General features: G+C 41.8%; 1 protein-coding gene across 1 annotated transcript in view; it reads right to left on the bottom strand.

Moving 5' to 3' along the window:
* Positions 1–27,094, bottom strand: part of ghrhrb (growth hormone releasing hormone receptor b) — a 59,786-nt gene that overhangs the window by 18,796 nt on the left and 13,896 nt on the right. Inside the window, exons 3-5 of the mRNA XM_078258322.1 lie at positions 14,554–14,661; positions 3,383–3,483; positions 1,885–1,982 (exon numbers count right to left, since the gene is read on the bottom strand). Of these exons, the coding sequence (XP_078114448.1) occupies positions 1,885–1,982; positions 3,383–3,483; positions 14,554–14,661 (307 nt within the window). The remainder of the gene's footprint in view (positions 1–1,884; positions 1,983–3,382; positions 3,484–14,553; positions 14,662–27,094) is intronic.

Below are 27,094 nucleotides of genomic sequence, written 5' to 3'. Positions count from 1 at the left end.
CACATCTTACTAAATTTGCAATTAGCCATCAATTTTCGTAAAACGGCCCATATTTGAGCTTTATATACTTGATTTCTCGCTTAAAAAAGTCTCAGAAGTGAATTTAATAACGAAATAGCCCGACAAACAATGTATACCTTTGCAGTGTCTGAAATATGAGACCTGCTGTCTCGTCTCCAATGTGTTTCTATAGGGTTTGCTCAAACCAATCAGCGTGCAGCTCATCTAAATATTCATGAGCATACCATATTTGGAAGAAAAGCTCTTGTTCCAAATAGAGCCATATTCACAGGGTAGTTAAGGGCCTAATAAAATAGCATTCGGCAATTTTCAGCCCAACCAATGTTACTTACCGTATTAGGAGACCTTAAGGAACAGTGTGAAATACCCTATATAATCATTCTATCACCCCTTTAACACCTGGTTGGTACACAGTTTGGGAAATTGTGTGTAGTTGAGTTTACTTAAGTAAGTGCTTGTGGTGGGGGGGGGGTGAAACAACAAGTCAAACTTACGTCATTCGTCAATTTGCCTTCTAAAAACGACATACAAGCGTTTGCTGATCTGACGCCACTTTCGGCAGGATGACATCATTTATCTGTGCCTTTCAAAAACACTAATAAATGAGGCTACTGTTGAAAAAAACTAATGTTTTATGACGTGACAATGCTCTGCTTAAGGTTTGGTTAGGTTTAGGCAGAAAAACGACTCGGTTAAGTTTAGGTTCAGGGTTGGGTTAGTTTCGCTTTGCCAGACCTTCCTGCACAGTACTGCGGAGGAGGCTCTGGTTAATCCACACAACATTCTTGGATGGGGGACAAACATGCTCTGGTTTATAGGCATTTCTTTAAACCAATCACAATTGTCATGGGTGGCGCTAAGCAGGCCACGGTGTCTTTGCAAAATAACCTCAGGAAGGAACTTGTTTTGGTGGAACATGTGTACGTTCAAAAGTTGTTTTAGTCGTGCAACAGAAAACTCAGATTGGACAGATAGTCTAGCGCCTAAGTCTGAGCCTAAAGAGTATGTCGTATTGAGACTGTCCTCCCCCTTCGTCATTGTTTGCCGTTTGTCCAAGCAGAGATTACGACTCATATTAACATTTATAGTTGCAGTTCACTCTAGTGGCCATAGTAATTGTGACGGGAGCAAAGCAGAAAGGTGACGAAGTATAAGAACGCCAAATTCTGCGTAAGGAGGGTAGGTTGGGGTGGTGGATAGGTCAAACGCAGGACTTTCACCCTGGAGACCAGGCATTTGTGTCTTGTTTTGGAAAGTAAACAGTAATTTCTTTACTTTCCAGAACAAAGTTGACAAATAGAGCTACGTCACGTTCTGCGTCATGTGCGTAACCCAAAGTGAAGTGACGTAAGATTTGGTAAAACTTTACTTATAGGTATCTACATAAGAGTGACATGACACTGTCATGAGCACATGACGCTGTCATGACACATGAACCCTAACTCTAACTTGTCATGAAAAAAAAACGAGTGACACTTAATGAGAGAAGCGTTATGTCATAAACGTTTATGACTTGTTTATAATGTTTATGACACGTTCATGACAGTGTCATGTCACTCTTATGTAGATACCTTCAAGTAAAGTGTAACCTAAGATTTTAACTCAAACCAGGATCTTTTTCTAAACTTAACTAAGTAGTTTTGGTACCTAAACCTAATGAAAACTGCGACCATTTCACAATGTAAATGACGTGTTTCAAACTGCGACTTTTACATTTTCTGGTTTGGATATAAGGACTGAGTATTAGAGGGCAGGAATAAACAACCTATATCTTCGTATGGTTTGGTGGGTGTGTTGCGCGTTTTGGGGCGCTGCCTGAAACAACTGCTGCTGTGGAGTATCTTGGGAAGACAACAAAGTTACCTGAACACGGTGAAGACAAAAATCGCTGATATAAGAGAGATGAGGGAGGTAGCGTAGCCCGCCGTGTACACCTGTTTGAAGTTAGAGAAGTATGTTGTCTGAAATGCAAAAAAAGACAAAAGAAATAAACCAATGTCAGTATATAGGTATTAACTACGAACTGCTCACACACTTACACACACTCTGAACACTCACCCTTACAAGTGCTAATTGATGTGACGTGAACACTGAGCTGCCACTGCATTTTAAAATGTCTGTCCGGTGGAAGACAGTGAACTTTCAACACATTTTGTGGAGGTAGTAAATGTTGGCATGTGTATGAAAGTTAGCTTTAACTTGAGTAAATTGGTTCAACAAGGTGAATGTGGCATGTCTCCTTGCTGCAGGTTTGCTGTGACCGACTTGATTTGAATGTGTCGGATGCGAAAGTGAAGAAAGCTGACTACATCCTGCACGTTCTTCTGTGCAGAGTTTGGAAAACACCAATTGAGTATCAGCTGGGTCTGACAAGACATGTGCCGTACATTTAGTGAACTTTGTGTTCCAATGATGACACAGCTTGTCATGTAGAAACTCCTTGTGCTTGTAAACTATTTTTACATTTGTTTCTGCACTGGGTGGGTAATGCATCATTCTTCACTTGCACTTTATGCGACTGCAACCCAAGTCATCTTTTAAGGCTCTAAGTCTATTTGCATTCAACTGACTCCGACGGATCTCAAAGCTTTTCTCACCTCAGTATGAAAAGGCACTTACATCATCTCAACCTCCTGCCAAAGACTTTCTAGGACAACATCACCACTTCCTCTTTTGTTGTCATGTTTCCAGTGATGAAAGTCTCGAAGGGTTCACTTCTCAGTGTCAATCATTTATGATACCGCCTGCTTAAAATAACATCTGTCATGTACAATTTAGACGTCTGATTTTAAACTTGCAAACTTGCTTTACATAATTGTACTTTCTTTTGCATCCGTATTATTCTAATGTATTCATCATATTGTATTCATCCATTCTTCAATTCAGAAAGGTCTTCCTTCCAGTATGATGGTGTATTCTTTTCTGTTGTTGTTTTGTTGTTGTCTTTGTAATTACTCGATGCCATTGCAAATGAGGGCCGCCCCTCAATGATCTTTCGAGTCAAAATCAAGGTTGAATTGATGAATTTAGCCTCACTATTCAACCGTGTAGCAAAAATGATCTGCTGTTGTTGCAAGGCTAGCAATTGAAGTCCCTTAGTGAGAATAGAGGGCGTCATCTGACAAAATGTGTATGTTAGCCAGTCTACAGCAGAGCACAAATACCTTGTCTGAGTCCACCACTGAGTCCTCAAGTTTCCACCAGTAGTCATGCTTATACTGATAAAAAATATGCTTTGGCATCTTCAACATATCTACAGTTATAAGGGCAACCCGACAGACAAAACATCCTAATGAGAATACACTCACAGTTAGTTTCCCTGAAGAATAATTTACAGAAATAACCCGGCAAAAACATCTACCTCTGGATCTGTCTCTTCGTACTCTGTGAACTCGCAGGCCTGGTCATAGGAGGGGTAGGGCTCGGACCATCCATGCTCAGTGCAGTTCCTGTAGATGTAACCTTAAAAAAAAAAAAACACATAAACCTATCAGTGGTATATGGTACGGACAGAGGAGACGCCAACAACGAGAAACCAGGGGAGGCTGAGAAATCTAGAAGAGGATGTAATACACAGAGATCAAATCTGAAACCTAAACCAGTGAAGAGTGAGAGATGTGGCTCTTATTAGTCACCCACGGAAACTACTGTAGTGGAAGAGTTATTAAATGACACACAGGAAGAAGAATTTCAATTTGAAGGGGGAACTGGAGACTCTTCAGACATGCAAGGAAATGTAAACAGAGAGACAGAGATTAAAGACTGATGGTTCCTCTCTTCCCTGGTGTTTGACCTGCACTGGACAACAGACAGACAGGAAATTGAAGTGAAAGTCATTTTGTTTGTGATGATGGAAAAATAAAAAAACGACCAATTTTCCGCTGAAGAAATGATCCCCAAAGAACTGTCCACATTGAGGTCAGTGGATTTTTCTGAAAAACTGCACATTGTTTCAGGAACGTTAACTGCAAATGTTTATTGCTTTGAGCACCTCGATTGCATCGGGGTGGTAGCAGAATTGTCAGAGTCAGATGAATTACACGGCCATAAGTATGTCCTTGATATTAGGTCTCGCGATTGCTTCACAGCACTGCACACATACGCCCAGTCAGGAACCGGCTAACCGGCAAAGAAGAAGCAGAAAGCTAAGAAAGCATTGTCGGAGGGACAGAGAAAGAGGAAACGGCAGACTGACCGAGTGAGGAGTCAGACACCAGTAAACATAGGAGCTGCCAAATAGCTATCCCGAAGCTGTAGGGGGAGCTCTATAGAGAAACCTGCCAGCAAAAAGACAGAAAACAGCGAAGAAATTGCCAAAACTGCATAGTGCCCCTTTAAAAGTGATCACAGAGAGAGACCACTTAATGTTGATGCAGAAAGGCAAGTTCATAAAAAGTATAGTTAAAGGAAGTAAAGGAAAGCTGTTCCAGAGTTTTGTTGCAGGATTTGAGGTTAAGTGCAGAGTAGAGCATGGGCATCAAATCTGAATGAATAAAGGCTGTATGTAACAGCTCAAACATATATTCAATTGAACCCCACGTGCTGCAGAGTCACATCTAACGTCTAATCAACAAGAGACAGTACAGATTGTTTGTTCCACAGCATCACATATAACATGCAAACGCAGTATGATGGCTGATAAATGTTCCATTTGTTGCCATTTGTTGTTTGGATTCATGAATATACAGCGTTCCTAATGAAGACTATTAGTTTCACTGAGACACTGATGAATGAGTGTAATAAATGTAACTCAAAACACTTGTTCTCAGGTTTGGCTTACACTTCTTGTCCCTGTAGTTATAAGTAATCTTGGACAGACAGCCTTTAGATATTTTGCCCCATTACTCTGGAACAATTTACAGAGTAATCTAAAATTGGATGCACTAATACCAATGGGTCGATTCTAACTGACTGTTTTACACAGTACAGTCATACGTCTTTGTATTTGCATCAATGTCATTTTAAAGTGCCCATATTGTCAACAAATCACTTTTTCTGGGATTTGGGGTATTATTTTGTGTCTCTGGTGCTTTCACACGCATACAAACTTTGAAGAAAACCCATCCATACTGTTTTGAGTGAGATATGGGTTTCTGAACGTGTCCTGCCTTCAGTCTCCGGGTGAGCTGTTCAAAATCTGCACGTCTTTCTATGTAACTAGCCGAAACGAGGGGGCTAGGGGGCTAACCGTTAGCATGCTAGACGTTCTCAATGGCAAAACACTGCTACAACACACAAGAATACACCCTAATCTACAAAATAAATTGTATAGAACTACTTACATGTCACTGTTGTGCAGGTATTCCACGCAAAGTTGGAAGTGTGCCCTCGTTAAGTCTCCCGGCTAATCCTGCCTTGTACAGGCCGAAGTTGCCGAAACAGCTAGCTAGCTCATGTAATCCTTAGCTAGCTACTGCGCATGTGCGACTGACAACAAAGATGTTACAGAAGTTGAGAGGTCTCACTCTGTAGCTAAAACAGAGACCTGAACACAGGGTGAAAAGAGGAGCTGCAGCAATGTGCAGTACAACAAAAATATGGTGTTTTTTGAAAATTAAACCATGTAAACCTATTCTGATACAATCTCAAATTACAATTATGAACCTGAAAATGAGCAGAATATGGTCACTTTAAGATGCACTTTTTAATAAATGGGTTTTCTTAATGCGTTTTGAATTTTTCTTCATTCTCAACTTATTTGTATGAAATCTTTTTATAAATTATTTTTCCAATTACACCTGCATACTCCTGTCTTGACATTTAAATATTTCTTATTTTCATTTGATTGTATTTTTATTAGATTTTTTCATTTTGTTGTTGATTGTTGATCTCAATGTAATTCCCTGATTAAATAAAGTATATATATATATAAATGTATATATATATATATATATATATATGATATATATATATATATATATATATATATATATATATATATATATTAGGGCTGTCAGCATTAACGCGTTAATCGCGATGCGATTAAGGGTCGAGCATAATGCGTTACTTTTTTTTAATCGTATTAAATGCATGCCGCCATTTATTAATTTATTTTCACTTCACTCGGCTTTGCGTCGTGCCTAACAGGATACTATTTTGCCGTACTTCATCATAACACATCCTGCTGCTGCAGGAATAGCAACGCGGATTTCGGTGCCTCATTCTGGTGCCACTGATATGTCTGCACTTCTCTCTGCTGCTCTGAAACAGACGTTACAGGAAACATCGCTGCATGTGACGCTAGTTAACACTATACTCGACAGCAGCTAACGTTAGCCTACCGCTAGCTAGTTAACACTATACTCGACAGCAGCTAACGTTAGCCTACCGCTAGCTAGTTAACACTATACTCTACAGCAGCTAACGTTAGCCTACCGCTAGCTAGTTAACACTATACTCTACAGCAGCTAACGTTAGCCTACCGCTAGCTAGTTAACACTATACTCTACAGCAGCTAACGTTAGCCTACCGCTAGCTACTAGCTGGATTAAACACGGTTACAATGCTGACAGCTAACGCTAAACGGTGTAAAGTGTGACTGTATTTCACTGTAAAGCACACGTGTCAAACTCAAGAATTTCGATTCAACACCGGGATGTCACAATCTGCAGCTGCTGTTGTCGGAAAAACACAGACGGTGCGTTCAGTGAAACTGGTAATTTACAGGCTTGTGGTGCATTCAAAGTTGTTATTAAATTCAAATGTGTGACTAGATTAAATATATAATAAACAAATACAAATCTTAAAATCAAGTTCATAAAGTCACTTTGCATTCATTTGATTCCCAATCAAGATACACTGGTATAAGAATACTGTACATTGTTAATATGTACTTAAGAACAGTTCTGAAATGCTCTTATAGCACCTCTCTCTCTCTCTCTCTCTCTCTCTCTCTCAGCAGACACAGCCATAATTGCATGTATACACATGAGCACAGACGCTGGTATTTCTCAGAAGTGAAAGAACGCCACAGCTCTTCATTAGGATTCAATGGGCTGCACTATAACTCCATCTGCCTGTTAATGATGTGAGCGGCTGGAGACGCACCCTCCTGTGAACACGACAAACGTGTGTGAGCACTAATACATGCTGATCAACAACCAGCCCTGCCATTCCTCTGACAGAGGTCAGGTCTTGGGTCTAATGTGTCGAAAGTTTAGAGACAACTGCGTTTTCTCTTTCTTTCTTTTTTTCTTTTTTTAACTTCACTTGTGTTTGGAAAGTAACAAAAAGGTTAATTATTGTCACCATCTGGTTGGATAAATTAAGATATTAAGTCATTTGATTGATGATCATGAATGCTAGCAGCTAACTAAGGCATGATTTTAATAGTGATTTTTGGTCTGTACTGGAGAGCTTCGATCAAATTATTATATTTACCTCATTAAGTCCAAGGACAGAAGGTATTGTGTCATGGTATAAGTTGTCATACTGTACACATTTGGCAAACATAAAGTCAAGGTAAGACAGAGAGGTCACCTTTATATTTATATCTATTTCATCTATATTGATTTTTGCCAAAATAACAAAACACAGTGACAAGCTGTGTTTCAAAATAAGCTTAATGTGAAATAAAGTCACTGTATATGAAAAATAACAAGCTGCTGACTGTGTGTGTGTGTGTGTGTGTGTGTGTGTGTGTGTGTGTGTGTGAGAGAGAGACAGACAGTCTCTTGATGTACAAAAAACAATCAGCATTTATATAGTTTGATTTTCGTCCTGCAAATTACACTTTTATAATCCAAATCTGATCAATATCTGTCAGATATTCGATTGAAATGAAAAAATAAACAACAATAAATTAAAGATAATGAATCATGCCTGCATGCACACTCGCCTCATTCATAGCTCTGCTGCTACAGTACTTCTGAGCTGAGAAACACTGAGCTGCCACCGTAAACAACAACCTTTTCTCAAACAACTTCAGTCCTTCAGGATGTGTGCAATGTGCATGTACACGTTTTTCACTTTAAGAGCCTGTACAACAGAGATTGTATTGATGTGATTCCACTTTAAGTCCAATTGATTGGTGGGTAAACACTACTGTTTGCTGTCAAACTGCTCGTTCAACATGACTAAGGTAGTTTGTTGGGATCAATACTGTGCACAAACATTTTCTATTGACATCAGTAAAATCCTCTGTACGGACATATTGGCAGTCTGATTTGATTGCAATGCACTTTACGAGTTTAACGATTGGATTTAAGTGATTTTATAGTGCTAAATTGGGCTAAATTCTATAACCTAGAATGGAGCACTTGGAAAGCGAGTTAGCTAGCCGCGTGCTAAAATTGTAGCACGCTAATTCGAGTAAATATCAGTTCAGTGCAGTTTACTTCAATTTCATATATATATATAGCACGTTAAAAAACAACCATAGTTGACCAAAGTGTCAAAAAAAAACAAAATGGATAATATGCAAAAACAATACACAATACAAAGTAACCAACTGTAGAAAAAGGTTAAGGTGTCAAAGCTCAACTTGAAGTGAAAGCCAACAAATAGAAGTAGGTCTTAAGCACAGACTTGAAGGTTTCAGCGGTCTGAGCAGTTCTTATATGAATAGGTAAACTATTCCAGAGATTTGGAGCTGCCACTGAAAAGGCTCGGTCACCTTTATTTTTTAACCTGGATCTGGGAACATCGCGATTGGACACGTGTGTACGTGTTCTTCCCCTTTCAAGTCTAAGATGTCCTGTCAAAAACAAGGGCCTAAAAATGACAACAAAAAAAGCAGAGCTGCTACATTCTAGACTAACTGTAACCGACGAAGAGATGACTGATCCAATCCAACATTTAAAGAGTTACAGTCTAATTGAGGCGTAATAAATGCATGTATAACTCTTTTGATATTGTTGCACAGCAGGTAGGGCTTGACTTTAGCCAAAAGTCTCAGCTGGAAGAAATTGGCTTTTGCAACAGAACTAATCTCTTTTTCAAATGTAATATCAGTACATATTTCCTGTTTCTATCCTTCACAGAACTTGACTGAATGCGGAGTTAAGGAGGCGTTCAACTTTAGGTCCCTGTGTGTCCAAAAGTATAACAAAAATATGAAAGTATAAAGATATTCCTACTAACAGCTTGAGGTAACACTGACAGCAGTCGGGTGAAGGCTGTCAACGATGAATTCATATGAGGCAGCCATGTTCTCCCACCATGGCCTGGAGTTAGAATGACAGCGCTCACTCAGCTAACCGAGCTCCATGGTGAGGTCATCAGTGTTTTCTGTGTGAATCTCTGTGTTCACAAGACGGAGGATGAAAAGTTTACAGTGAAAAAAATAACCGATTTCAGGTTTCGTGATGTGAATATGCCCGTCCGGCCTCCTCAGCACAGCCGGGCACAGTGTGGGGGCTTGAGTTGTGGGTGGTTTTACCGATATCCAGCTGCATTAGCCTCAGTATAAGGTGGCATGAAGAGCCTGCAGGCCTGCATCCGCAACGTCGGCGGGTGAATGGTTGGAATGTGAACGCAGGTTGAAGGCCGAGGCTCCGGGGAGGGCACTAGTGCTCATAACGCCAGGCTTAACAAGCGGCGCCAATTCCTTCCTCAAGCTCTTGGCTCTCACAGTGAACTCTTTGATTTTCCAATTCATTATTTTCTCTGCTTGCAGCCTCCCGTTGGATAGACCAAATGTAACTGCACAGCTACAGCACTTGACTTATCCGGGTAGTCTGTGGAGGAGGAAATCCAGTGGGGTCCAGGAACCCACTAACTCTGAGTTATGAGGTCATCAGCAGCAACCTCCGCCTCCTGATCCTCCTGAAGGATAGCGCTTGACTTTCACTGCTGAAAGTCGCTACTCCTTCTTCTTTTTCCCTGTCTTTCATTCTCACTGCTGCATCATTTCTACATCCCAGCATACCACATACTGCACACGCTCTCTACGGCCACTAAAAAGTAATTCAGCAACACTGACTGACATACTGCAAGAGTCTGGACTTCAACCACTCTGTGTTTCTACACATCGGGGGTGTTTTACAGAAAGGGTAGGAGTCAAGGGCGTAACTTTGGGGTTCAACATTGCGGGGCTTGAGATCTCCACTTTTGAGCAAAATTGAAATTTTGAGTGTCAAACACTTCATTTTCTGCAACAATTTGTGCCTTTTCTGCATCAATTTATGGTGCAAATGTCTTTAATTATGGAAAGGAAATTATACTCGTTTTTTAGGGTGGGTTGCACTGGCCAGTTTTGATTATTGGGGGGGTTGTATCCCCCCCCCCTTTCATCCCCCCTGTAAATTACGCCTATGGTAGGAGTACATACGATATATAAAAGAACATATGCATTTATCTATATTCGCTAGAGCCTGACTGATTCTGGCTTTTTGACTCTGTTAGAAATTGCGTTTACATACACCACAATTATGCTGTGGGGACAAACATATTTGCTTACTGACGTACAAAGTGCAAGACTGTGACACCATGGAGACAGATTCACATCCACACTCCTGTCCATGGTTTGGTTTAGACAACACAAGCACTTTTGGTTAAGGTTAGGGAAACAAGAGGATACTGAATTGCGAGGTTGGATATTTTGGCGTGAAACAAATAAAAATACATTGTCATTGAATATTTTAATAATACTTTCAGTATAAAAAAAATTCTGACTTGCCAGATACGTTAATTAACATTTGCTCATTATGATGATAGAAAACCTTGTGCACGATCACGGAAGGCTTGTCTCATGTGGACGCGCTGACTGTATTGTTGTCGTTACTTAGAATTCCTCATGGGGGAAACAGAAACAGCGCACTATACTAGCGTTAACAAACATTTTAATAAAGCTCCCTTAAGTTGTCTTTGTAACAAATATCAAATAAATATCAAATAAATAAAAGTAAATAGTAAATAAAATTGCTGAAGTTCAGCAGGGTGAGGATATTTTTTATTTTTTTTACTGCCTCTTCTTCCACTCCTACATTTCCACTGGGTCTGTTTGTGACAACAGACAGATTTTTATGTCATTGTTTAGTCACCCACTTGTCCAGAAAAAAATATATCTCTCTGTTAGACATTGTATGGTCCATGAGAGATTCCGAGCTTATTTAGTCTTCTTTAGACCAGCCAGCTGGATGAGACAGGGGTCTGAAGAAGGTGGGGGTCATGTAAACAGTGAGGAGGGTATGCAGCTCTCTCTGCAGCCAAGTTCAGACACAGGAAATGAGTTTGTGTAATCGGCATATAAAAAAAGGTCCAGCTCCGTAAACCACTCAGTGAAAGCATAACACTGGTCCTAAGAGATATGTAAATATTACCTGGTCACTTTGCTGAGCTGTAAACTGAACGATGGATGAACTGAGCATATTTTCATCATGCTATAAAAATTGTATCTGCCTATTTTTTGGCTTCTGAAAAATCTTTCGTTCCAGTTTCATAAACCAAAACCAAAACGTCAACATGTGTGATGGTTGAGGTCGGCTGGCTGTGAATTTTCTGTTTTGTTTACTATTCTCTATATTGTTTCTCGGTTGGTTTTGCCTCCTCTGTGTTTTTCCGTTGGCCTGCCTCTCCTCCGTGTTTTTCCGTTGGCCTGCCTCTCTCTATTTCTACTCTGCCCTCCCCCACCCATTGCTGCTGCCAGGTGATCGAGCCCACCTGGTTACCATCCCATCATCCCCGTCTCCCGCTGCGCACACCTGCCTTCCATGTGCAATCAAGACCAGTAATTCTACCCCGGCTCAACAGACCACCTCCGCTTGATCGTTGCTCCAGTCACCCTGCCATCATCTTCATCCCCGCCTGTCACCGCCAGTCAGCTGGCGTCACCTCAAGGGCCCCCTCCCTCGTCACCACGCTCCAACCTTCCTCCGTCTCCGTCCGCACCAGCCTCTCCTCGCTTCCCCTGCTCTCCAGCCCCAGTGTCTCCCCCTCGGCTCCTCGGCTACGGCTCCCCCGCGCTCCCCTTGAGTATCCTGCCGCTCCTGGCTTTCCCTGCTCCCCAGCTCTCCAGCCCCAGTGTCTCTCCCTCGGCTCCCCGGCTACGGCTCCCTTGAGTACCCTCGCCCCCGACTGCCTTCGCCATCCTAGCTCCCAGTTCCCTCGCCATCCTACCTGCCCTCGCCATCTTACCCTTGCCCCCTATTCCCTCACTGTCCTGACTGCCTTTCACCTGTCCCTTACGTCTGCCTCCCCACTCCCTTTTTCCCCATCCTCAATAAACCTGTTTATTGTGAGCATCTGCATTTGAGTCTGCTCTGTTCCCCAGCGTAACAACATGGCCTTAAGATGACTGACAACATCAACGCAGGAAACGCAGCTGAGGCACAAGCAGGATGGATAAAAAGGATAAAAAACATTTTTGATTTCTGTTGGCAGGAATACTAATTATTTCTGCATCATTTCCACAGCCTCAAACACCTTTAAAAAGTTCAAATGTGGATGACAAAAATAATTTCAATGTGTAATTATTAAAATCCCTCAAATGATAACAAAGCACACTTTAAACAGTTGAGAGGCATTTAAATTGCATATCACAAAGTATAAGATAAAAAAAAAAGGGATTTAAAGAGCCCCTGAAATTGAAACAATAAAACCAGCTTAATTTTGTCAAAATGTGTTTCCTGTTATTTGGAAAGCCTATACTAAACAAAATGAGTTGTCTTTAAATACATAAGTTAAGACAAAAATCATTTTCTTTTCATTGGAGGGCCCCATGGAGACTGAGCGGCTGTACGCAGTTTATTAAAGTACTCATATTATGTTTTTTGGCTTTTCCCCTTTCCTTTATTGTGTTATATGTCTTTATTGTGCATGTTATAGGTTTATAAAGTGAAAAAGCCCAAAGTCCCCCCCAAAGGGACTTACCATATCCAACAGAAAACACTGTTCACAAACTGCTCCAAACAGCTCTATTGTAGTCCAGCCTTCACTTCAGAGACAAACTTGTGTTGCAAAGTGACTCGCTTAGCTGCTAGCGTAGCACGCCCTCATACTCTGCTTCTGACTGGCTAGTAGTCCTTACCTAGGTACTGTCAGGGCACGCCCTCATACTCTGCTTCTGACTGGCTAGTAGTCCTTACCTAGGTACTGTCAGGGCACGCCCTCATACTCTGCTTCTGACTGGCTAGTAGTCCTTACCTAGGTACTGTCAGGGCATGCTCTCATACTCTGTTTCTGACTGGCTAGTAGTCCTTACCTAGTTACTGTCAGGGCACGCCCTCATACTCTGCTTCTGACTGGCTAGTAGTCCTTACCTAGGTACTGTCAGGGCACGCCCTCATACTCTGCTTCTGACTGGCTAGTAGTCCTTACCAGGGCTTAATTTGAGCCGGAACACCACGCCGGAACATGTTCTGGCACCTCCGACGTTGGATCCGGATCCTTTTTTATTGGATCCGGCACCTCCTGTGTCACCATGAAAAATGAATCACCTAAATGAAAAAAATAAATGACTGTTTGTGTAGTGTTCAATGTTGTTATCTGTCTTGTTAGTCTTTATTCCCCAATGAAGTCCCACAAAAATCTTGTGTTTGCATTTCCGATGCGTTTTGAGGTGAATTTTCAGGGTAAGACGGAGGGGGGACAGGGACGGAGGGAGCGGGGGCACTTCAACAGCACTTCAACAGCGCGGCGCTGCACTTCAAGTGACACAGGCGCTTGTGCTGGTTGAGATTGCTGTTAGCCTCGTTTCACTCAGGGGAAAAATGTCAAAAAGACAACAAAGTTTGCTTAACTTTTTCAAATACGCTGGCCGGTTGGATCCCAAATAAGCAAAAACCGTTACTGTCGATCGAGAACGTGGAGACCACGGTGGGTTTTTTGGTTAATTTTATAGTCCGATGGATAATTGCTGCTTGTGACAACGATTGTTGTGTATTTTTTTTTCGTACCCATGCGGTGCATGTTCTGAAATAAAAATAAACATTGCCCTGATGTACACACAGTGTTGTTTAGGTTTTTTTAGTCAGAGAAGCTACGTAGGCAGTGTCATTTTTTTTTTTTTTTAATCCGTTACCTCCAACCCCCATTTTGAGTCGCCGGCTCCACCCCCCCTCTGCGCTCCGGGACCTCCCACTTTACAAATTAAGCACTGGTCCTTACCTAGGTACTGCGCATGTGTGACTCCCAACAAAGATGGAACAGAAGTGAGAGGTCTCACTCTGAAGCTAAAACAGAGAGCTCAACACACAGGGTGAAAAGAGGAGCTGCAGCAATGTGCAGTACAACAAAAATATGGTGTTTTTAGAAAATTACCATGGAAACCTATTCTGACATAACCTCTACATACAATTATGAACCTGAAAAAGAGCATAATATGAGCACTTTAATGCATTTCTGCCTGTAGGTGGCTACATTTGTCCCCCAGCTGTGTGAACGGTGATCAGAACAGCATGAAAACCAAGGCACTCTTGTTGAAGAAAATGTTAAAAGAAGCCTTTATTGATGTGGCTAATGCATAGCAAAAGGTAAAAAATAAGTGTTGCGGCACACAGGTCTTCTTCAGGGTGACTAACCAGAAGTGAGATACAAACAGGAAATATATAGAACAAAAAAAGGAAGTGTGAAAGGTGAGTTGAAGTGAGTTACCTTGGTTATTGGCAAACAGCTGGGACGCATTGGCACACGAGACGCTGACCACCTGTCCCACATCTGCACGATACCAGCAACGGATATCATCCCACTCTGTCAGACACCCTGGGACAAGAAGACAACATGTATCACACATATATTAATATCAATATATGAGGCTACACTCTAATCTCTGTGTATTAACAGCTGTATGACTATATATTTTAACAGAAAGTGTCCGTGGAACGTGATTCACAGTTGTGTTTCTGTTTATTTACATTTCAAATTGCTTTTAATCTGTGCTACGACAACTTTTGGCGGCAATGGAGGATTTTAACCCATGGTCTTTTTTTGAAACCTAACCAAGTAGTTTGGTGAACATTAACAACAAGTTTAAAACTGTTGGCATTAAGCCTGCACGATTCGGGGGAAAATATGAATCATTATTTTTTAGCTTAGAACTGATATCACGATTCTCTGCCACAATTTTTTTCTCATGAAGTTTAATGTTTATTGCAAACATGAACCATGACAAAACAAAACAAATTGGCAGTTTCAAACATAGAATTATTTTGGCACCTATAGCACATTGCACATCACCACAAGCCTGTAAACATAGAGGCTTCAATGAATAAAGAAAATAAAGTACATACTGGCCATTTAAGTACAGTAGGCTACCAAAAATAGTGACATATAACACATTGAACTAAATATGGCCCTGATACAGGCTCTATCTGAACTCCTTGAACATGTCTTTACATAATCAAAACATGTTAATGTCAATGTCAAATGTTTTCAGTAAATTAATTGAAGGAGAAAAAAACAAAAAGTCATTTAAAAATGTAATCGCGAACGGGGGTGAATCGAGATCGCGATTTTATAACGACTTATCGTGCGGGCCTAGTTGACGTTTCACAATGTGCGACTGTTGCTTGTACAAGGAAGTGTTGAAACAAACTGGGAGAATCTGGAAGAACATTTGTTTCCCTTTAAGAATTAAAGAATACAGTTTGGTATGTGAACGTCATTTTTTAGGAGACATGGTTGACTATCGAGTCCTAAAACCTCTTATTTATTTTTTTATTAACACAAGTGAAAAGAATGTCCACCACTGCAGTAAGACTATTTCAAAAAGTCTCTTGAATAGAAACAGACTTTTTTAAACATGTTTTAGATATGAGTGTCAGTACATTCTAACCAAAAAGTATAAGTAAGAAGGCTGTACCAGAAACTATTAGTAAAAACAAGTTGATTTGCATTAGAAAATAGGTGGAAATGATCTTCCTGCACTGGCCAGGTCTTCACCTTTTTCTAATTAAATAACAATCACAGACAATAATGACAGAATTTCGCAGAATATGTTCTAGCTTCTGACATAATCCTGACTGACTTTCCCTCTCTCTTTATGCAGCACGCTAACATTTCAGTCAGTGAGTGAACCCTTCTGAATGAAACAGTACTTGCTAATGTTAACTACTGACTTGAATACCTAACTAAGATGTGTTTGATCTGTATAGAAATTAATTTTTCAAGGGGTTCCCCTCAGTCTGGGAAGACAATAAAAGGACGTTTGATTCGGTGACGTCCTCAGCCCTCCTCTCTGCCCACGCTTTGCCTCTGCTGTTCCCCTCACATGGCTGACACGCTCTCCCTGCAGCCTCCATCGCTCCGAACGGGGGAGGTGTGAAGAAGGGGGAAGAGAGAGAGAGAGAGAGAGAGAGAGAGAGAGAGAGAGAGAGCAGTAATGAGGAGCCCGTCTCTCTCTGCCACCACAACGCCTCACACATCAAAGCCGCTTGGCCCTATGTCAATTAAAACAGCAGTGTGCGGAGACCACCGCCACTCATTCATAATAAAACACAGCCTTTGGCTCAGGCTGGAGGTTCTCCTGCCAGAAGTAATGATTAGGCAAACATCTCGCTGCATAACTGTGACTTTGAACTGAAAATTCTGCCTTGCATCTAAGCTATTTAGCTATAGCTGTTTGGACAGTAACACCGAGTTGGCAGCTGCTGATGACATTTTCATCTGCTGCATTGATTGAAAGTGGCACGTTAAAAGGCCTTTATTATAAAGTCCTTGATGGCTTTCCGGGTAATGAAAAGCCTAGAGAGCCGTTAGGGCACGTATACAGACTGTGACAGTATAAAAGGACACTTTTTGAAACCCAGTGTGTGAAAGGATCTCTGTGAAGGTGTAGCCGGCACCTTATAACCCATATCTACTGTATGCAGCCATTCAATGGAGTGATAACATTCAAAATGGGTGGCAGGTGGCACCTTTATGGCCACATCTCAGTAGTTTATTCCTCCTCTGGCTACAACTTCTCACACTTCAATATAGTGTTATCATGGTTCAATAAGACATTTGTCTTCTGTTTGTCATCAACTTTGCTGCTGCTATAATATTGTTACAAATATTGCAGTGATATTGCTACAAATATTACAGGAGCAACGTCTCCACTGGGACGTCTACGACAATATCTGCCCTTTAATAAAACAATGTTGTGTGACGAGGAAGAAGTAAAATACAGACGGTGCTTGTGTATTTTAACTGACATGTTATGGAAACATAAAGTTACTGTTGTTAGTGTATGATCTGTTTAGACAGCAGACATTTCTACTGCATGGATCTCTCATCTAATCTCCCTCCTGCTTCGCAAACCCAGACTGTACCCTCGACAAGCTACAGTGGCGGTTCTAGACCATTTCAAATGGAGGGGCCAGGGTGGGGCCACATGCGATTTCAGGGGAACCAAATATATTAATCAACCCCCCATAGGTCTGCTTCTACAAAAGACTACTGATAAACATATAATGATAAACACAAGAATACTCTATCAGTGTTAACCTACATTTCATATATCATTGCACATAAATAATATCCCCTTTTTGGGGATAAAGGTGGGGTTAAAGGTGTATGAAAATATTTGCCACAGTTAAGGGGGGCGAGAGGGGGGTCAAGGCTTAATATAACGGGGGCACTGGCCACCCTTGCCCCCCCTGTAGAACCACCACTGACCAGCTGACACTGACAATCCAAGCGAAAAATGTTGAATCATGATCTAATATGGTGAAACAGCTAAAGACAATGTCCACATTTTGGCAAATATTTATTCTGCAAGTTGTCTGAAACTGAGTAGAGTAATGACAATATTTTCCTCTTCAATGTGAAGTAGCGTGTGTGCTCCAAGCCGCAACCTGCGGTGCTGAAAAATCTCTATCTCTATAATCTCTATAGCTAAGTTCTCCTTTCACGACAACGTGGGACGTTTTCTATTTTAAACTCACCCGTTTAAATCATATTAAGGCTTAAAGTTCTGCATAATTAAGGGCGTTCCGCTTTGAGTGACAGGTGGCTGCAGTCACAAGAGGCGGGCATAGACTGTAGGCTTCATTCAGCCATTCTCAGCTCCATCCACACTCCACCTCTTTGCTAACTTTTGGATTAGCCAACGTCTAGTCTAACATCGACAACATTTTATTCATGGGATAGTTCCGGTGCCGCCGGAGGTTCTGGCTGTCCCTCACCTTCCGCTTTCTTTGTGTTGGCATTCTAAACTTCGGTCAATTCGGGGAAACATCCTCCGAGCTAGAACTGACAATTATATTTATTTATTTTTTGAGTAAAATTCCTGTTACACACTCGACTTCCAGAGCTTGCATCCCTACGTGCACATGTTCCACCAAAAGAAGTTCCTTCCCGAGACTATTTTACAGAGGCACAGTTGCTGCGTCCGGGTCCGGCTTAGCGCTTACGATTGGTTGAAAGAAATGCCAATAAACCAGAGCACGTTTCTCGCCCATCCCGGAATGCTGTGTTGACTAGCCAGACCTTCCTCCGCAGCTCTGTGTAAGAAGGTCTGGCAATGTGATACTAGCCAACGTCAGGCACTGCCAAGATGGCAACGGTTGAAGCCACCTACTTTGAGCTTTGTTTTGGTTCTTCAGAAACCTGTGTGTGACGTCACGGAGAATATGTCCACGTTATATACAGTTATTGGTTTGCACCAGTGGTTTTAAACTCAAATGAGTCACTTTAAACTCCAAAAGTGACTTTGTATGCTTCTGTGCAATACTCACGTCTGCTTGACCTCATGTCTTCCTTTTATATTGCACATTTCAATATCTTTATCTTTTGTTTTCTATACTGTTTAGTTTTGTCTTACATTTGCACTATTTATAATTTATTTTATGTATTACTTATCTTTCTTTATGTTATTTGTACATATTACTTGTCCTTTTTATATATTTTTTTATATATAATAATATATATATTATTATTTTTATCTTTATTTTTATATATTTCTCATGGGAGAGAAACGTATTTTCAATAGCTCTGTATGTCTGGCACATATTGCAGAATTGAAAATAAAGTTGACATGACTTGACTAGTAATGAAAGTCATTGTTTCTCTCCCAGCACATTTGACATACATGATACAGAGTTCTGTCTATTTCTTCATGGTTGAACCAAACTTTCAAATCCAAGCGGACACACAAGAGCTAATTTTGAACAAAAAAAGCTTAAAATGTCTAAGATATTAAATTTGCAATCATACAAAACAGAAAAGCAGCAACTCATCATGTTTTTTAGGCTTGATAAACAATTAATCCATCATTAATGTCGCTGTTGATTAATGTTGATGTGTTTATAGACCTATTATTTCTGTGATAAAATGTACTTTGTTGATTTCCACCTCTGGTATTTGGTCGGTGTAATTAGTTATGGAAATGACAATAGCAAGTGACCACAAAGAGACAGAGAGGGCAGGAAAGTGTGCTGTGTAATGATCTGTGGAAATGTCAACAGTGGAGCGTGGAAGCCAAGTGGAAACACAAACACACACACACAGGCACACGCACAGACACACACGCGCGCACACATACACACACACACACACACGCACACACACACACACACACACACACACACACACACACACACAGACACACACACACACACATAAATTCATGAGGCTGGCTGTTGCTCACTGTGAGTCTAATTAGAAGTATCCTTTGGAAATGGAGAGGACTGTTAATCCGTTCTCTCTCTCTCTCTGTGTTTACTTCTGCATTTGTTGCTGTTGATTACTCAAGAAATACAAAAAGACACAAAGTGAATGTGAGAGTGCGTTTTCACCTGTCTTGGTGCTGTACATTGTCCTTATTTTATCCATCACATGCAACAATTATAACCACACTAACAACTGCAAATTGGGCAGTCTTTTGTAACATGCTATTACTAAGCCTCTTAATTTCCCAGTCACTCTCTTCCTTCCACCCATCTGTTCGTCCCTCGTCTGCTCACATCTGATGGGTTCTTCCACTCTTAATGAATCCTGATGAATTAGTGAATTACTGAATGCATTGGTTCCTAAATGTACCTGTTTCACCTCCTTCTTAAACTTCTAGATCTTTAAACTGCTTTGAGAGAACAGGTGCTAACAGTAAAATGTGCATGTTATCACAAGTACAAGTAGTCGTGTTATAAAACTGTCCCTAAATGAATTACTTACAGAACAGGTTAAAGCTTTAGTGCTTAACCTTTTGATAATAATGAACGTCCGTTACATTCAAGCCATTGCCAAATGAGTTGCTACAAAGCTAATTACAGTTTTTTTCCAACTGCTTACACACGTTTTCAAAACGGTCTCCTTTTTCAACGTGGCATCATGACTTCACGTAAATATACACGCCAATTTTCTTAAGCCAAGTGGTGTGTTATCTGTACGCTTTTTCAGCTATCCGCGTGTATGTCTACGCTGTATAGAGCGGACGTACACATACACGCCACTTGGCGTGTTATCGCGAGAAGAACGTGTTATTGCGGGAAGAAAGCTACGGTTGAGTTTAGGAAAAGAAGAACCGGTTGGGTTTGGAAAAGAACAACAGGGTTGGCTTTAGTAAAAAAAAGAACGCGACGGTTGAGTTTAGGAAAAGTCACACGGGGTTCACATGCGGGACAAGGAAACGTCACACGTGGGACGCAATCCCCGGTCTCCTGGGTGAAAGTCCTGTGTTTTACCCATCCATCACCCCGACCAACCTCCCCTACACGGATTTTCGCCCTTTCATACTACTCGCTACGGCATTCACACGCAATCGCAAGGTAATGTTAGTCAGTGGAGGCCAAACGGCGTTTGCATCTTTATAACACGCCAATAATGGCATACGAATTGACGTGTCATACATACGGAATTTCATGAGATCCGTCTGCCTTTTTTCAAAACTCTACAAACAATTCCCAAAACTGCACACACAAAATGCAAAATGCTTTACGTCTCCTTCAAAATGAAACACTGCATTCAAAATGCCATAAACACATGTCAGAATTAAGCATTTGTATCAAATGGCAAACACTTCTTTCATAATAGTACATTTTTGGATATACCATGTAAACACTGTTGTTCTAAATCTAAAGCTCTTTGGTCTTTCATAGGCCTATATCTACATTTCAATACAATGTTCTACAGTGAAAGTAATCTGCTGAGAGGGGTAAAAAGTACACTGTAAACACCAATGTAATGTAGAAACAGAAAATATTTATTAGGCCAAATATTACTGTTGTATACAGTAGCACACAACAAAACCATAAACATATGTAAACCAAAAGTATATTCATCAAAATACAGTAAAGAACACAATTGTGTCTGTGTGGGATCCCGGGGGTGGGGGGCAGTCCAGGAATTGGTAGGGGGGGAGTGATCACTTCATCTCTTCTCTGGAATGGGGCTGGCCACAATACTTCATCCACATCACAAGATATATTTTCTCTTGCCAAACATGGAGGGAAGTATCTCCTAGCATGGCGTATCCAACCTTGGACAGAGGCAACCTCTATGTCCCCACATGCTTCCTCCATTGCCTGGAGAAGCGACATGCAGGCATAGGGTTGGCGATCATAGACTTTCCAGCACTGGGCTGAGAAGAATTCCTCTATGGGATTTAGAAAAAGTGAATATGGGGGTAGGTACAAAACAACAAATTGTGGATGGGTGGCAAACCAGTTTTGGACCAGAACAGCCCTGTGAAAACTAACATTGTCCAATACAACCACAAATCTAGCAGGCTCCTGATCTGGATCAGGGACAAGCATTGTGTAAATTGCATCCAGAAAAGTGAGCATATGGCCGGTGTTGTACGGACCCAGTGTGGCATTGTGATGGAGGACCCCGTTTTGAGTTATGGCAGCACACATAGTTTTATTACCCTCATGCTGTCCAGGGACATTGGTAATCGCCCTCTGTGCTATTACATTTCTTCCGCGGCACCTGGATTTGGTGAGGTTAAAGCCAACCTCATCCACATAAATAAATTCATGGCGAATTACATGGGCATCCATCTCTAATACTCTCTGTAACAGACAAAAGGATATACAGATCAGTAAATATGGTATCTCTGAAGTACTGGAAGTAGTGTTGCATACATACCTCTACAAAGTCATGTCGCAGATTATTGACTCTCAGAGTTTCTCTCAAATGGCACCTTGTAAAGTTGTTTCATTGTTACTTGGTGCTGTTGGAGGATGCGTTGTATGGTCGACAGGCTTACAGCATGGATGTTGTTAAATATGGTGTCATTATTCAAGATATGCTCTCTTATCTCTCGAATCCTAATTGCACTATTGTCCAGAACCATATTTATAATTGCAGTCTCTTGTACATCTGTAAACAAGTGTCCTCGTCCTCCATGATGTCTTTGCCTTTCCACTCTATAGAGAATTCAAACACAGTATGTGTTTAGCATAGGAACTGTAAACAATTTGCAAATAAATGTAGTACAGCATGATAACCAACCTCATTCATTCAATGCAGTGCAGTAAATGGATGGCTTAGAGTTACAAATGTTTATGCAATACTATGCAGTCATACGTATTTTACAGTAAATTACTGTAATGCTAAAATAGTCATTAGATAGTTGCATACCTGTTCTCTTTTCTGATGGACGCCACTGTAAATCGACTAAAGTTGGGCTGGACTTGCCCTAGGGTGTTGCCCTAATCTCATCAGAGATGGCTCTCCTTCCTTCTCTTCTTTGCCCTCGTCCTCTTCTTCCTCTTCCTCCTCCTCCTCCTCCTATTCCAACTCTTCGTCTTTGAATTTGTCGTCGTTGTTGTCCCCTGTCTTGCTCTCCCTCCTCCTCCCCTTGCTCTCTGTCCATTGTTGGCATTCATTGTTCAAAACAGGGAATCTGACCTTTGACCTATTTATAGGCCTATACTAAAGCAGTGATTTGTTAGTGATCAGTTAAGCAATTAGTGTTTGCACATGTGAGGAGTGGGTGCGTGACCTGGTAAATAAGTGTAGCATTTTGATTGGTTGTGTTTGGAAAAGGAAAGCAAGTCACTTCCTGTTAGATTTTTGTGTTTTAGGTAGAGAATTGTGTGAAAAGTGTGTACTGTTTTGAAAAAAAAGTGTTTTATACAATTGAAAACTGAGTCAAAGGCTGAGAAATAGCTTATGGTTTTGGAGATTTGGTGTGTAGTTTTGCACTTTGAATGAGAGGTTTAAAAAATCGTGTGGCATGAAAAGACTATCAGCTCCACACAACTCCACTCTCAGTATGTTCAGAAGATAGTGTCGTCCGGTGACTTTCCCGCACAGAAGATAATGTGTAAAGTGAAGATAATGACCTCTTCTGAAGAGTCCATGTTTTTTTACTCCTCCGTGTCCTCCTTGGCTACTAGCAACGGCGTGGGGGAGGGGTCGGGGGCTGTGCGCGATCACGGAAGGCTTGTATCATGTGGACGCGCCGACAGTTTTGTTGTCGTTACTTAGAATTCCTCATGGGGGAGACAGAAACTACGCACTATAGCTTTCAAACTGATTTGTGCAATTAGACCAATGAATCAACATCCACAGGTCAAATTGACATGAGGATGAGAACACCTCAGGTAAGGTACAGGTACAGGAAATCTCTACAATCCAAACATTTAGTTCATCCGGCTTCCTGTCAGGAGGTGAGCCTGAAACATGTAAGGATATTTAAGAAAGAGAAGCATGTTCCAGCCTCTACTAGTTGGTGACACTAGTCAATCCTGCTTAATGATGAATGGCTCATTCTTCGGCTGCTTGGCTACTACAGCTGACTATCAACGTCCAATCCTATTCATGCAGGTGTACAGTGCAGACATTACAACCTGACACCTCTTACTATCACTATGCTGATACACTCGTATTTTGTGGCGTCAGGTTTATGTTATCAAGCGATAAAACATGCTCACAAACAAATTAAATCATTTCACACAGATATTACACTTTGCACACCAATTCAACAATTAAGAGTTGTATACAGGCAGTTGTGGCTGCTCTGTGCGCTTGCTGCTTAGTTTTATACACACAGGTGCCATTCTTTACCGCCCCCCTATGTTTTGTTTCACGCTCGCAGCTGCCTGTACAACTCTCAATTGTCTTATTTGCCAACGCCATTTAATGTTCATGTATGTGTTTATTAATGGAGACTAATAACCTTTTTGTTACTCCGATTTTTTGAGCGCTCCCTCAGACTTTTCCCACAAAATGTCTCTTTGTATATATAATACATTTTGATCGACTGATTCAATGATGTGTTTGGTGGGGTGTTTCAGTCACTGGCGAGAGCATACAGGAGAAACTGGGACTGTTTCTCCCTCTGGACCGTACAGCTTTTGTAAAAGCTGACTGGAGAAGCGAAGCGTTTCCTCAGTCTACTTCAGTCAGTGTTCAGGCCGGGCTTGAAGCGGCTCATACCTGCCTAATTGTCGCGTCTATGCTTTGGATGATTACAGGAAAGGGTGACAAATGATGCAATTAATTCTGAGCTTCACCGGCTGTGTCAGGCAGTCCCACAGGCGAGCAGACGACTGTCTCACCGAGTGTGTAGCTTTCATAACAACTTTTCTGAGACGGCGCGAGGAGGCGAGAGTGGAGCTTACCTGCCTGGAATGACCCTGTCGCGTAATTCAAAACACCGAGAATTCATATTCCGGGTGTAATTAACATGCTTTCAGATTGCATCTCGGATGGAAAATGAAGTGCGGCCCTTCCTGAAGGACAAGCTGTTCCAGTGGCTGAGTTTTGTTTTCCTTTATTTCTGAGGCATTGAAGGGAGGATAATGGAATCTCCTCTGATTCCGTTGGCTCACCTCCTACCTGGGCTACACAGATGAAACCAGACCAGGCCAGGTTGACCAATCAGTACCTTTAATCCAGGCGTCTTCTCACCTGATTAGTTCCCTTGATTGTTTTGGCTGCTTTGCCAAGTGACAGGCGGTAATTTGATAACAGGAAGCAAATGCGCTCGCTAGGCTTTTGATTAAAAAGACCCAATTATCCGGTACAGGAAGGCATCCAGCAGCCTGCTGTGTGTGATGCAGTGAGCTTTACATGCAGGTGTGGTTTAAAGTTTAAAAATGGTATTTTAATAATGATGCATGGATTGGGCATATGTTAAGTAATGTAAATGTGAGGAAAGTTGTCCTTGATCGTGCTGCATTTTCCTTATGTAAAACTTTGAATGAAATTGCTTTTGACCAGACACATGTAATCAGGTTAGACTTGGAATTGTAATGCTGATTCCTCTACAATGTAACCTTTGACTGAATGAATCTTGACCTGATTGCATACCCTAAGGCCATAGGCCCGATACCGTAGGTGCTCCGGGGCTCGAGCACCCACTGAGCACCAACGTGTGCCAGACTGCCAGTAGGCTACATACATTTTAAAAATAAACATTGCAGTTGGTGCTAAGTGGAGCATCTGTCATAGTGTGATTATTTATGTCGCTGTCAGTCCCCTGCACTATATCCTGTCCACCAATCACAGCGTCTCTCGGATGAAAACGCCTCTTTAGTGAACCCGCTCCATCCCCCCACTATGCAGTGCGTGTATGAGCGTTCGATAGCATAGTGGCGGTCCGCCACGGTATCAGAAATAGGGCAGACGCACAACAGGGTTTCCGCTATGTACACCGCGCACCACCGCTCCTTCAGCTGTTTATGAAAAGTGATAAAGTCGTAGAGCCGTCTGCTCTACTGAACTCAAGCGAACTGTCATCCGCTCTCTCTCCCCCTAGGGTGAGCAGAGCAACTGGAACAGTGACAGGACGTCATCACTCGCGAAGTCTTGGCAACTAAATAAACAACAGAGCGAGTACTACTTCACTCAATAAGTGATAAACAGCGACGAAATCCGCGACATGAAATCCACACTCACGCCCGTGAAATATGACAGCTACAGTTTATTGGAAAATAGCATTGTGGACACTGAAGTTGATGAATTTACTGTTTATCAGACCCCAGATGAGACAGGAAGCTAATGTTAGCCACGCTGCTGTGACGGTCCCTCGGCCTCTGACTCGCCGCTGCCGTTTTCCAGGTTAGTGGGGGTGCATACTGCTCAAAACCAACATGAAAAATGTAGCTAGTAATGTTCACTCAGCATTTTGTGTTGTTGTTAAACTGTGTGTGAAATGAGCGGTGACGTTAAATCACCCTACGGTACCGTCTATTTTCTGGATGGCTTCAAGGTAATGGTCGGTAGCTTACATTAGCAGATAAGCCCATACTCCGTCCAACACCCCCCCCTCCCCGCCACCGCTGAAAAAATTCTAGAGGAAACACTGGAAAAGCAAACATTTTTGGACTACTTTTTTTTTTAAAGGGCGTGTGCCCGTGAGCACCCACGGAGGAAAACATAAATCGGCGCCTATGCCTAAGGCCTTTTTGCCCATGTGGATGGAGGCTCCTCACCTCTGATCAGTGAGCCCTTTGTCTTGAGAACAAACTAACTGAAAAACACAACCCCTGACCTGAGGGGGAGGGCCAATTATGAAAACAGAAAGCAGCTACCCATCGGTGTGCATATTACAAACTAACCTTTGTTTTGTGTATCATTCTCGTTATATCATGGGATCACGCAAGAACCACGGAATCACATCACACGAGAATCCATCTGGTCAGGCTTGAAGTAATGCCTTTGTGTCTGAACTACCGGCTTACTGAACCAATCAGCGACCCCGTGAGGTTCCGTAGCCCCTAACTACTGGCAGCTACGGGCGTGGGTTAGGTGTGTCTAGTCTCGCATTGCCAGACCTTCCTCCACAGCGCTGTAGAGTAGGGTCTGGTTAGTCCACACAGCGTTCCCAGATCAGAGAAAAACGTCCTCTGGTTTATTGGCATTTCTTTAAACAAATCGCAATCGTCTTGGGCGGTGCTATAGGCCGGTAAGAGTCACGGTGCCTCTGCAAAATAGCCTCGGGAAGGAACTTGTTTTGGTGGAACGTGTGTACGTTTAAAAGTTGTTTTAGTCGTACAACAGAAAACTCAGATTGGACAGATAGTCTAGCTAGCTGTCTGGATTTACCCTGCAGAGATCTGAGGAGCAGTTAACCAGAGTCCTCAGAAATCTACTGGAGTTTAGAACGCCAACACAAAGAAAGAGGAAGGTGTGGGACATCCGGCCTAGAAAGCGTGACATCCGGTGGAATTTCCGGCAGCACCTGAACAGTCCTGGAAATGGAACGTCGTCCATATATACTAAGGTGTGTGTGTGAGACGGCCACTGCTGTCGATTCAAAACA

This window comes from Sander vitreus, chromosome 9 (assembly GCF_031162955.1).
Source record: "Sander vitreus isolate 19-12246 chromosome 9, sanVit1, whole genome shotgun sequence".
NCBI classification, from domain to species: Eukaryota; Metazoa; Chordata; class Actinopteri; order Perciformes; family Percidae; genus Sander; species Sander vitreus.
This window is presented reverse-complemented; position numbering and strand designations above follow the sequence as displayed.